The sequence below is a fragment of the Staurois parvus genome, unplaced genomic scaffold (genome assembly GCF_062004578.1).
Source record: "Staurois parvus isolate SC_StPar_1 unplaced genomic scaffold, SC_StPar_1.0 ptg000196l, whole genome shotgun sequence".
NCBI classification, from domain to species: Eukaryota; Metazoa; Chordata; class Amphibia; order Anura; family Ranidae; genus Staurois; species Staurois parvus.
Window position 1 is genome coordinate 5,111,055 of NW_028317992.1, and position 13,636 is coordinate 5,124,690.

The window sequence follows — 13,636 nt, forward strand, 5'->3', positions numbered from 1 at the left end:
ACCTTTCCGCTGCCTTTGACACAGTCGACCACCCGCTCCTCCTCAGTAAACTCCACTCCATCGGCCTCCGTGACTCTGCTCTCTCCTGGTTCTCTTCTTGCCTTTCTCAGCGCACTTTCAGTGTCACATATAACTCCTCCTCCTCCGCTCCTCTTCCTCTTTCTGTTGGGGTACCCCAAGGTTCTGTTCTTGGGCCCCTCCTTTTCTCTCTCTATTCTCCTCCCTGGGCCAACTGATAACCTCCAATGTCTTCCAATACCACCTCTATGCTGATGACACCCAGATCTATCTTTCCACTCAACAGCTCACCCCCTCAATCTCCTCACATATCGGCATGGATGTCACATCACTACCTTAAACTCAATCTTTCAAAAACTGAGCTTGTAATATTTCCTCCTCCCTGATCCCCCACTCACGACTTTACCACTAAGATCAACAGCACGACCATTGGTCCTGCCCCTCATGCCAGGGTGCTAGGCGTAATCCTAGACTCTGACCTCTCTTTTGGGCCCCACCTCCACTCACTGGCTAAATCCTGCCGCCTCAACCTCCGGAACATCTCCAAAATCCGCCCCTTCCTGACCAATGACACCACAAAACAACTTATCCACGCCTTGGTTATATCCCGCTTCGATTACTGCAACTCCCTCCTCACTGGTCTACCGTTACACAGGCTATCCCCCCTTCAGTCTATTATGAATGGTGCTGCCAGACTCATACACCTTACCAACCAATCAGCGACTGCTGCCCCTCTCTGCCAATCCCTTCACTGGCTTCCAATAACCCAACGTATAAAATTCAAAATACTAACCACAGCTTACAAAGCCATCCACAACACTGCCCCTAGGTACATCACCGACCTCATCCACAGATATCGGCCAAATCGCCTGCTCCGCTCCTCCCATGATATCTTCCTCTCTAGCTCCCTCATCACCTCCTCCCACGCTCGCCTCCAGGACTTCTCCAGAGCCTCTCCCATCCTCTGGAACTCCCTACCACAGCATGTCCAGTCAGCCCCCACCCTGTCTGCCTTTAGGCGATGTTTGCAAATTTACTTCCTTAGGGAAGCCTACCCCACCTCCACCTAAGAATGTACTTGAATCACCTCTGCCACATCATCCCCCGCAGCGATCACCTTTTGTATCACCTCCCCCTTCCTTTAGATTGTAAGCTCCACGAGCCAGGCCCTCACATTCCTTCTGTACTGAAATGTATTGTTGCTGTATTGTCTCCCTTATATTGTAAAGCTCTGCGCAAACTGTTGGCGCTATATAAATCCTGTATAATTATAATAATATTGTAGCAATAGTTAGTTTTGATTATCTTTTAACATGCTATTTAATTTTATCGTGGATTTTATATGGATTTCTGCTTTAAGGGACAACTGTCAACAATTACCATAGGTACACCTATATCTTCTTTTTGTTGTTGGGCCTATATTAAAAAAAAAAAGTTTTATTCATCTTTAGGCCTACAGCTGCCAACAGAGCCTGTATCAGCCAAGGTTTTGCTTCTGTAGGTCCCTGAATTCCATGTTATCCTACAGGGAATCTCTAAGAAATTAGAATTTTATACTCGGCAGCAGAGAGCTAGTCCTTTGTAACTTTGTTTGTGTGGGTACTTCTGCTTTTCATAGTCACTAAGTGCATAACTGGTTATTGTGTACATTTACAGAAGGTGTTTATTTTACTTACTCCCAGGTAAAAAAATAAATAAAAGTTGATTTTATTGCTGCCTGTGTCCCAGGTAGAGCAAGATTGTTCTCACTTCCTGCCTGGGTGACCACAAATTAAGTTACATAGTTGTAGTCTGTCTGAAAAAAGACAAAAGTCCATCCAGTTCAACCAAAAAAAAAAAAAGTTATCCTATACCCACAATTGATCCAGAGGAAGGCAAAAAAAAACAGCAAAGCATGATCCAATTTGCTTCTGCAGAAGAAAAAAATTCCTTCCTGATCCCCCGAGAGGCAATCGGATATTCCCTGGATCAACTTTACCTATAAATGTTAGTATCCAGTTATATTCTGTGTATCTAGGAAAGAATCCAGGCCTTTTTTAAAGCAATCTACTGAGCTGGGCAAAACCAACTCTTGAGGGAGTCTATTCCACATTTTCACAGCTCTTACTGTGAAGAAACCTTTTCGTATTTGGAGATTAAATCTCTTTTCCTCCAATTCTTAATCTATACACACCAAAAAAACCTCAACTCTGCCTATCTAAAGAACTATCCTATATTTGGGCAAAAAATTTGATTCCATACCTTGGAATTAACCTGACCTCTTGCCCTTCCTAACTATACGATCACAACCATAAGACTCTCCTCCAAAATCTCACCAGAGATATATCTTCGCTTCAAACATTTGGCTTGTCCAAAATAGGCCACATCACAACCTTAAAAATGATTATTCTTCGTAAAATTTTATATATCTTTAGAACTCTTCCTATACCCGTACCCATGAACTTCTTCCATAAAGCTCAAAGACATTTCTCCCAATTTCTGTGGGAATCCAAGAGACCTAGATGCTCCAATAACTTACTCATACGACCTTACAACAAAGGAGGAAAAAACCTCTCTCATTTACATACATACTACCTAGCCTCCCTACTAGATCAGAAATACTTTTGGTGGCGCCCATCTACACAAAAAACTGGTCAATTTTAGAAACCCAATGGTTCCACCCTGCCACACCACAATTGCACCTCCTCTTATACTCCGCCAATAAAAAACTTCTAGCGACTGCACACCCATGCATCAAAAGTTTTTTTAGATGCCTGGTCCAAAATAATATCCTATTCGTTACCTAATTCTAACAAGATTCATATTCCTCTCAGAACTCTTGCCATTCTAATTCCAGATATAAACCTAACACCCTGGGAACAACTAGAAATAACCCTCATTTCTGATCTTTTCACCTCTCACAGATTCAACACCTTTCACCAACTGCAACAAAAGTATCCTCTAACCTCTAAAGACTAATTTATATATTTCTGAATGTCACACTGTCTTAAATCCAATAATATCCCGTGCACCACTGCACTCCCTGCCCCAGTTTTACATTTCCTAAATAAAGCCAACTACCCAGGCAAAGGCATCTCACTATTCTACTCACTCATTTTAGATGTGAAACACAATTTCAAAACTACATTAATAACCAACTGGGAAACTCTCTTCTCCCAAAAGAAAGACAATTTCTGTCTTTCATGAATCCATGCTGTTTCTTAAAATATTTTTTTTCCAGCAAGAACTCATCTTTGTGGTCTTTTATTAAACTCTCTTCCCAACTATGGAAGTAAAACTAATAGGTCTATAATTACTTGGTTAAGATAGGTACCACTTTTGCCTTACGCCAATCCAGTGGTACTATGCCAGTCATTAAAGAGTCCCTAAAAATTAGAATAACAATGGCTTTGAAATGACAGAGCTCAATACTTTAAGGACCCGTGGGTGTATGCCATCCCGTCAAAGTGCTTTATTCACCTTTATTCTGTCAAAATATTTCTGGATCATATCAATTGTGAGCTAATGTGGATCATCTGGAGCTGTGTCAATACCATCCCCATTATGGACCAGAGTTCCCCATGTTCCTTTGCATAAACAGTTGAAGAAAGTATTTAATACATTTGTCTTCTCTTTATCCACAGTCACCCACTCTAGATTATTTTGTAAAGGGCCTACATGCTCGGACCGGATATTTTTTAATAATATATTTGAAGAATTTTTGGGGATTTGTCCTGCTATCTTTTGCAATCTGTCGTTTATTTTAAATTTTTGCAGCCTTGATTTCCTTTTTACCTAGTCTGTTATATTCTTTGTAATGTTTAAATGATAGTATTCTTTCATTTTTATATTTAATCAAAGCTCTTTTCTTATTATTTATATATTTCTTTAAGTTTGGCTGTAAGCCACATACAGTAGGTTTGTTTTTTAGCATTTGAAACTTGTTGCCCATGAGAATATATTTTGCAGAGTGTTCTTTTTGAAGAACTCCCATTTCTGTGTTGTGTTCATCAATGCCAATGTTCCCTTCCAGTCTAGTCTTGGAGAGCAGCTCTCAGCCTTGGAAAATTAGCTCTCTTAAAGTCGAGCGTTTTTTATTTTTCCTGTATGTGCTTGTTGTTTACAGATAACAAATGAAATCATGTTATGGTCACCGCTACCCAGATGTTCTTTTATATGGACATTAGTAATAAGCTCTGCATGGTTTGAGATTACCAGGTCCAGCAGAGCATCATTCCTAGTTGGGGCCTCTATGAACTGTACCATAAAATTGTACTGTAGTAGGTTTATAAATTTTTGCCCTTTAACTGTTCCTGCAGTGCCTTTACTCCAGTCAATTTCCAAGTAGTTAAAATCCCCCATTATTATCACTGTCCCAGCCCTTGCAGCCCTTTCGATCTATGCAAGGAGCTGAGTCTCCATCTCCTCATTAACACTGGGTGGCCTATAACAAATTCCAATGATTACCTTTGTAGTACACACACCCATGTGCAGTTCCACCCACAATGCTTCAGCCTCATCACATTCTACATCAACTAGGTCCTCTTTCACACTCGCTCTAAGATCACTTCTCACATAGAGACAGACACCACCACCTTTCCTATTTACCCTGTCTCTCCGAAAAAGAAAATAGCCAGGAATACTAATGACCCAGTCATGTAAAGAATGAAGCCAGGATTCAGCAATATCAATTAAATCCTAGTTCTCTTTGTTGCACCAAAGCTTCCAACTCCCCTATTTTGCTTGGCAGACTTCTGGCATTGGTGAACAAACACTTTAATTCATTGACACCTTGTGCACACATATTTTGCATATGTTTATTTTCATACAAATGGTACCAATTCCAATGGTTGTTTGTAACATGAGAACCTTTTTATCACCTGCCATAGCCCTCCCTCCATCTTTCCCCATTCCACCCATCAATATTGACTGACCCCTGTCTGATCTGTCTGCCCCAATATAATCTAATTCTCCCTCCCCCCTCTATCCTAGTTTAAATACTTCTCCAGCCTTCCCATAAACCTCTCCCCTAGCACAGCAGACCCCCTTACATATAGGTGCAAACCATCTCTAGCATATAGGTTTCACCCCAATGAAAAGTCGGCCCAGTGCTCTAAAAACCCAAATCCTTCCCTCTTACACCAGGTCTTCAGCCATGCATTGAGTTCTCTAATCTTCCCCTGTCTCTCCTGAGTTGTGCATGGCACAGATAATGTTTCAGAGAATATCACCTTGGAGGTCCTTTCCTTCAACTTGCAGCCTAGTCCGTTAAATTGATTCTTAAGGAGCCTCCACCTTCCATGTATTCTGTCATTGGTTCCAACATGCACCAAGACAGCTGGGTCATGCCCAGCCCCTCCCAGCGACAAATTATTCTATCAGTCCTTCTGATTATAGAATCCCCTACTACCACCAGCTGTCTAGGCCTTTCTGCACTACCCTGACCACCCCTCCCAGATGGTCTGCCCTCCCGGCTGTTAGGGATAGCAGTGACATCCAGGGCTTTCACCTCTGAGCTTGCCACCCCCACATCTTCACCCAACATGGCAAATCTGTTTGGGTGCTCAAACCCAGGGCCAGCCTTCCTTTTCTGTGAGCCCCTACCACTGCCTCTTATTACATTAACCAATCTTGCTATCTTATAATTCTGACTAGCCCCTCCACCCTCCATATCAATCCCATTAGCTACCTGCTCACAGAGCAGAAGACCCCTTTCAAGGTTGTCAGTTCTGCCCAGTGTTGCAACTTGCTCCTCTAGATTTCTAACGCGAGCTTCCAGAAGGGCAACCTGCTCACATCTGCCACAACGGTATCCATCCTGGGCCTGTTGCTCCATTGTTGCATACATGTGGCACGCTGTGCACTGCACTAAACCTCCAACTCCACTAGCACTCATTATCCCAGTTACAATATTATTACTAATAGGAAATATCAGATGTCACTTACAGGTTTGTAGACTCCTGTTATAGACTTCTGTTTTCCACTCCAGTTTTTTTAACTCCACTTATCAAATGTCCACTTAGTCAAAGTTCCAGCAAGTAAAATACAGGGAAGCTCAGAGTGAGCTCTACAGAAAGTTTTATATAGTACTTGGAGCACCTGTGACCAATTAACCCATCTTCTTAATTAGCAGACAGAAGGAAAGTAAAAGGAAAACAAATAGCTAGCAAGACCCCAAAGAAGAAGATAAACTACAATCACCAGTAGACAAAAGCAAAGCAGTTTTTCACTCTCCACTCCAATTTCCTACTGGTTTTAGCTTTCAGCCAGCAAAATGTGCCAGACGTGAAGGGCAGTCACCTAGAGGGGACATGCACTGCAATGATATATGCTCTAACTTAGGGGTAGGCAACCTCGGCACTCCAGTTGTAGAACTACAAGTCCCATGATGCATTGCAAGGCAGACAGCCCTATGCATGACTCTTAGAGGCATGATGGGATTTGTAGGCTTGCCATAGCTGGAATGCCAAGGTTGCTGGCCCAAACCTTTATACATTTAAAGCTCCCCACATATTTTTTTGTTAGCATTGCACTTGTTAAGGCTGTTCTACGTCATCTGGTCGTAAAGGGGATAAATATCCCCAGCAGGGTCACAAAAAGAAAAGAAATGTGAGTGATGAGTTCTAACCTTTCCACATTCCATCCAAAACAAAAACAAAAAAATAGGCTTTAATGTTACTTTAAATCAGAAGGCAATCCTGAAAACAAAGTTTAGCCAGCAGGAAGGGTCTTTTGGTAGTAGAGACTGTATAAAACACTCTTGCAGTTGGGGGAGGGGGGTGTCTAAAATACACGGTCGAGGCAGGTTTTTTCCACCCCACCAACTGCTTCCCCTTAAGCTGCAAAGGTAGTGGATAGGGGTGTGCTTTGCATTGTGCAAAAATTACCCTGCCAGTCATGCTTGATGAGCAGTACCGAATGTGACCTGTTCAACTGTTTGGGGCTGTACCACAACTGCATGCAAAGCTGGCTGTCCTCACCACCTTTTACTTCAGCTTAAGTCCTTTTATGAAGCTTTAATACCTAATACACACAATGGGTTTGCTATAAAAGAATCAGAAATATAGAAACTGTTTTTTTCAACTTATTTTGAAAGTCTGAGCTCTGGGCCATCATCCTGATTCTTCCTTTAGTGCTTGGCATATCGCTGATCCAGAATAACTTTGGGTGCATGATCCCTGATTCATTAATTAGTGAAGCCAGGGCAGCCCTGCTGAGTCTGTATCTTCAATACCAAGTTAGAGACGGTTACCATATTTTTGTCTTCTTTTAATGAGACTGTCCCCTGCCCTTTCAGGGAAAAGTGACAGCATCCCCTGATGGGTAGTGGACGGTGTCCTATTAGTTTCCGAAAGTCTAGCACAGAATGCCAAGAGCTAGGCCTGGAATGACAGCTGTTAGTTTTTCCTCCGAAACCTCGAAAATATATAATCAATGTGGGAATATTTCCCATTTACTAGAGTGCAGCAACAACTCTGAAGAAGGGAGTGCCTTTTCCTCTAAGCATGTTGGTTTGATGTACTTGTCAATATTCTCAATAAATGTCTCTTAATCTACCATCAAAAGTGCATTCTTTTGAACATCAGGCAATCCTTCTTTCCTATTATTCTAAGAGCTGTATGTGTAGCATCTTTACATATGTGGCTCTAAACATTAGATCATCCTTTCCCAAATTTTTTGTCCTAGAGGAACCCTTGAAATTTCAATTCTTAGGGAATTCTACTAAAACCAAGCCATTGGGAATCAGTAGGGAAAATGCCCCTTACATTGGTGGCCAGTGGAAAGTATGCTCCCCTTACAGTGGTGGTCACAGTGCTACTCTCCAGATGGTTCAAAAGATTTCTAGTGTCATCGAACTGGCTCGGCCAAGTGATGCTAGCCCTAGAACTATTCAGACACCATCAGATGGGAGTTCAGTTGACCACAGCTCAAGGAATCCTTAGCAACCTCTGGAGGAACCCTGGTTGGGATTGGTAGCCTTAGGTGTTGATTTGAATATCGTATAAGACAGTATTAGTGTCCCACATACTGTATATCTTATGTAACAGTTGTCCTTCAATGACAAAGTCGTCCTACACTAGACGGAAACTGTGGAATGGTCATGGTCACTGCTCTAAAACTCAGAGCTGACTTTTCTCACACTATTTCAAAGATGTCCTTGTCTGAGTCTAGTCCACATAAATCGCTTCATAATTTGTGAACTGTATAAAAATATGGAAAATCCTAACAAATGTATTCTTTGTTTTGAAAACCACGTGGGAACCTTTTTATACTAACCAGTCTTTTCTCTGCAGTTTTCCAAGGAAATCCTGGTCAGCATCTACTCCGCTTACATCGACAATTTCCTCAATGCCAAGGACGCTGTTAGAGTGGCCAAGGAAGCCCGTCCCGCCTTTATAAAGTTCCTGGAGGTACACCCAACTCATAACAAAATACACCTTTTCAAGGGGGACCTGTCATGATATTATCATAGCCATCACTGCCATTTTATTTGTTAATAGGGTGCCATCTGTGCTTTATCCTATCCTATTCCAACATACTAAATACATTCCCAATGCACACTTTCCTGAGAAGTGGCTGTATATATGAGTGGGTACTACAGCGACCACCGTCTTGATAGAGCAAGAGAATGTCACTAGCACAGCATGGATTTCCAGAAAGATCCAAAGCTTTGTTCAGTGATCACATAGAAGCAGCCTCTGTGTCCAAGCCCTGATGGGCGAGGCGAGCCGCATCAGGGGGCATGGCCGGAGCAGTACTGGCTGAGGCCACACATTCTATCAGCACTGGGTCGGTTTCAGTGGCGTCTCACAATAAATACGTTTGACACTTCTGGGTAAGCAAACCTGATGCCTGCTCCCATCTTCTGAATATTGACCAGGGAGACATTAAAGCATCAGCTTAGAGCAATGCGCCAAAGCTTTATTCAGTGATCACATAGAAGCAATGTTTCAGAGCCTTGCAGGACCCCTCCATCAGGCATGTGACGTCACATACCCAATGAAGGGGTTCTGCAAGGCTCCAAAATGTTGCTTCTGTGTGATCACTGAATAAAGCTTTGGATTATTCTGGAAATCCATGGTGTGCTGATGACATTCTCTTGCTCTGATTATCCTATCACACTGACCCAGTGCAACCTGCAGTCAGGGAAGGCAGAACTACTGATCTACATGTTTGTTCTGGGTCACCAAGTAAATATTGGAAATGCCATATGTCAGATTTCCTGACAGGTTTTCTTTAAAGAGCGGTCTAGCTTGGACCAATGTAAGTATGCATATCTCATATCTGAGTGATCACTGTGGAATCTGCAAATCACTGTAGTTGTAGGCGCTACTAGAACGATAGCCGTGATCTTCCTTTGCCCAGTGGATCCTCTTCTGCATGGTGACCAGAGTGACCCCCCTGCACTGCCAGAATTCACAGAATACTTCGTATTTGTTTGAGTACAAGGTATTTTCTCATTGAATGAGGTGGAGACCTGGTGCTGTGACATAATGATCTGCACCTCATCCAGTCAGAGGACATCTTATATACCTTAAAATAAAAATGAAGTGTTCTGTGAATAGCACTGCTAAGTGATCAACCCCTTGTGGTCACTGCAAGCTGCTCGGCACAAGACCCAGAAGATCACAGCTATCACTATTGTGATGTATTTTTGGAGTGCCGATTATGAAAAACACTGTAGTGGGAGTATTGATATACTATACGTAGCTGTATATTGTTAACATTTGAGTGTGAGTTCACTTTAAATATTGTTTGTCTTTGGTATTAAACCCGAACGAATACACATAGTCCCTACACTAAATCTGCAGCAGTAACTGTTTATATGTCAGAATTAATACTGTAAATGAATTCTCTTCACTGGCTGCAGTACACTAAATTCCCAGAATCCTGTGCTCTGCCAAAGGGCTGTTTATCATGACGCATCTTTGCTCTGGGTAGTTTTATTAAGCCCAATTGTATTGTTGGCAATATTATTATTATAATGTGTCTGGAATACATTCTCCCTGGCCTGACTCAATCAGTTATTTCAAGGTTGTGCTGCAGTCGAGCAAATTGATTTGGATTATTTGGCACTGCAGGAATGGTCTGGGAATGGAGAGAATTCATTCATAGAAGGGCCTGAAAATTGAAACACACTTTTACACGAGGGGGAATTAATCAAGCTATATTCTTGAAGTGGCAGGTACAAAGAGCTGTGCAGCAGACCAAGTTCATACATTTGGGATGAATTGATTCTGATAGCTTGTATTTGTAGTCACCTAGTGTACTTGATCACCAGGAACACTGCTACGTTTTGATGATCAGGATTGAATGAATCAATCTGAATAACAAAGAAAGGACCTCTTTACTGGTCCATAAATGAATCTTTTGGTTCTTCGGAGATAATCATTTTTTCCCAGCATCAGGGGAATAAAGGAAAGAAGATTATGTGTTGCTTGCTGGGGACATTTAAACATGGCCCGATACTACTGCCATGGCAAATTGCTTCTGCAAGGATGTAGAAGAAAATATGTAAAGCATTTTACACATCTGAAATGACTGCAGACCATGCACAAGACTGGATCTCCCCTCATTTGTAACAAATTCCATAACAAGTTTTTGATCTTGACTGAACTCTCCCAACTGAAGTCTTTGCCCCTGCCTGACATCTTTGCTCCTGCCCGACGCTTAACGTAAACGTAACGTAAAGTAGTTGTAAACCTCAGACATGAAATATGATCAAAGCATATCCCTTTAAAGTGTGTGCTTGTCTCAATTAAAAGCACAAAGTGTTGTTTCTGTCTGCTGCTGACAATTTTTTCTGACACCTAGAGAAAAATGGTGACAGGGGAGGGACGTCCAGCAGATTGACAGCCTCAGATTTGTTCTTGTGAGCTGTGTGAAGGGGGTGTGACTCTTCCATCTCAGAGCTCTCCTCCCTGACCTCTGCAGAGTGTAACTTCTGCTCTCCACCCCCTTTTTTCTGAACTCTACGACAAGCTTTGGATGGACTTTGAATAGCTGTAGAGGAGAGAAGACTGCAGATAGACAGAGACAACTTATGTAGGAGGATTTGTTTAATCTCTGTGTATCATCTGAGGATAGTCCCTTCACTGGGTATGTGTAAGGGTTTACAACTACTTTAAACTTAAAATTGACCTGTTCGTTAAAGGGTCGGTCCACCCAAAGCTAATATTTTGAGTCTGCACATGTTCCTCGGCTATTACAAGGGGGATTCAATCTCTCTTCTGGATTTTGATTTTATCTTATATTATGGAGAAACAGCAATAGTAAGAGTGGGAACTCCAAATGTGGATGGGGACACATGACACTCCAAGGTAGACAGGAAAAAAGCTGGGAACTTTAGCAGGAGATCTCACCACTGGAATCCCAAGGAAACCAGTGGGTGAGTGGACCTCACAAAGACCTCCTGCAACTGAAATATCAGTTTTGTGTAAACCAGTTCTTTAATCCTGGCATAGAATGCCAAATCATTAATAATTCTGTATGCACTTATATCTAGTTATTAAGTAGTGTATTTATGAAAAATTTTAATTATATCTAAGATTATCAACATTAGTTATATGTTCTCAGAATGTATGCAGAATGCGTACTCCGGAAAATCTTGCATTAAAAAAGTCACTGTAAACAAGACCATCAGAGCCAAAAACCAAGTCTTACAGCTTCCATTTATAATAGTCTCTATCATAAGTGACTTTTCTTGCTATTCCACCTTTTATAGCATATCCTCATATATTGTTTTCTCTTCCTTTCACAGCAATGCACACGAGAAAACAAGGAAAAGCAGGCCCTGTCAGACCTCATGATCAAGCCTGTCCAGAGAATCCCCCGCTATGAGCTGATTGTGAAGGTAGGTGGACGATGGCCCTTAGATTTCACGATGCTCATGTTTGACTACAGTGGCCTTTACAGTTTATGTAAAATCGCATATAAGCTTTAACATGTTAATTTAATTTGAAAGCAATTTATAATGATTTTAATCCTGCAGCTAGTAGTTCCTGGTGATTTTACCACAACGGTTTTTGTTCAGGCTTATCCTGTTATGGGGTGACAACTGTCTTCCAGTTGTGCTCCTATGTTGTCACCCTGTTACAGGAGCTCCTTTATGGAGACTACAACTGACGATTTCAACAAACATCATGCAATTGTTACAGAATTATCAGTAATTTAAGTGTGAGGTATGACAAAGATACAACTTCCAGTGTCTGTGTCAAGAGGAGAACAGAAAACCATATGTTGCTCATTCTGAGTATAAAATGAATCACACTATATAGATAATTACTTTCTTTATATTGGCAGCGCAGGCCAGATGGAGAAGCTCATCAATTTGTGTTAGAGAGTTTTCATTATTAACATATAGGATACTAAACAGAGAAAGTGAGGGTCAAAACAAACACAAAACTAAACAAAGATAGCATAAATCAAGTGTACTTAACCTGTATCAAGAGGAGAACAGATAACACATTTTGCTCACTTGCTCATTCCGTGTTTAAAGTGGAATTCCACCCAAAAGGGGATGTTCTGCTTTAAAGGATAAGTTCACCTTTGGAACATGTTACATGTTCCACCTGTTTTAGGGTGGAACATATAACATGTTCCCATAGCCGCAGCCGCGCCTTCCATCCCCCTAAAGACAGATAGTACGGGGAGAAGTTTCCCAGTACGGGAAGACGTTTCCCCATACTGTCTGTCAGATTTGAATACTGCATCCCAGAAGAAGACTGTGGGACCATTCACCACGTGCAGCGCTACTCGTGCATGCATAGTGGACACCTGTCACTGAAGTCGCAAGCTGTCACTGCCAGGTGCCAACACATAAGATGCCTGCGCCAGGGACAGAGGTTATCCAGCGAACCCAGCTGCGGTGAGCACACCACTGGATCGAGGGACAGGTGAGTGGCTGGTTTATTAAAAGTTAGCAGCTACAGTGTTTGTAGCTGCTGATCTTTATTTTTGAAGCTACGCTTTAATGTGAGCTTGTTGGTTGTTAGTCCCCTGAAGTCTCACAACAAATCATTAGTGCTCCCTCTAGTGGGAGGTTTATTCATTTACTTGCTTCACAGGCTTGGTCCACTGTTGTCAGGATAAAATAATTCCTGGTGACTCTGCCATGAAGGTCATTGTATATGCATTTCCTGTTATAGTATGATTACGTTCTGCCCCTTTCTAGCAATTGTTCTTCTGCACTGCCATTTAAAGTAGCAATGGAGACTACATGTGCCTGTGCCAATGCTCATTAAACATGTAAACCCTGAGACATGCTAGCAGGCATGGCTGGAGTATATGTAGACCAGAAGAGGCTGCAGGAGATTTGCAACACTGCCCTGCAACAAAAATAAAAAAAAAAAGCAAAAATGGTATTCTATACCAGTGGTCTCCAAACTGCGGCCCTTTGCTTGCTTTTTTTCGGCCATTGGGGCACATCCACTGATACCAACGATGAGGCATAATTCCCCCCACTGACACCAACTAAGGGGCACAATTCCTCCCAATGAAACCAATGATGGGGCACACTTCCTCCCAATGACGCCAGTGATGGGGCACACTTCCTCCCAATGACGCCAGTGATGGGGTACAATTCCTACCAATGACACCAACTATGGGGCACAATTCCTCTCAATAACACCAACGACAG

The 13,636-nt window shown here is 42.1% G+C and overlaps 1 protein-coding gene across 1 annotated transcript in view; it reads left to right on the forward strand.

Annotated features, from left to right (window-relative positions):
- LOC149461640 (rho guanine nucleotide exchange factor 17-like) overlaps positions 1-13,636 on the forward strand; it is a 350,052-nt gene that overhangs the window by 291,923 nt on the left and 44,493 nt on the right. The window contains exons 4-5 of the mRNA XM_089678032.1: positions 8,292-8,408; positions 11,759-11,851. Of these exons, the coding sequence (XP_089534158.1) occupies positions 8,292-8,408; positions 11,759-11,851 (210 nt within the window). The remainder of the gene's footprint in view (positions 1-8,291; positions 8,409-11,758; positions 11,852-13,636) is intronic.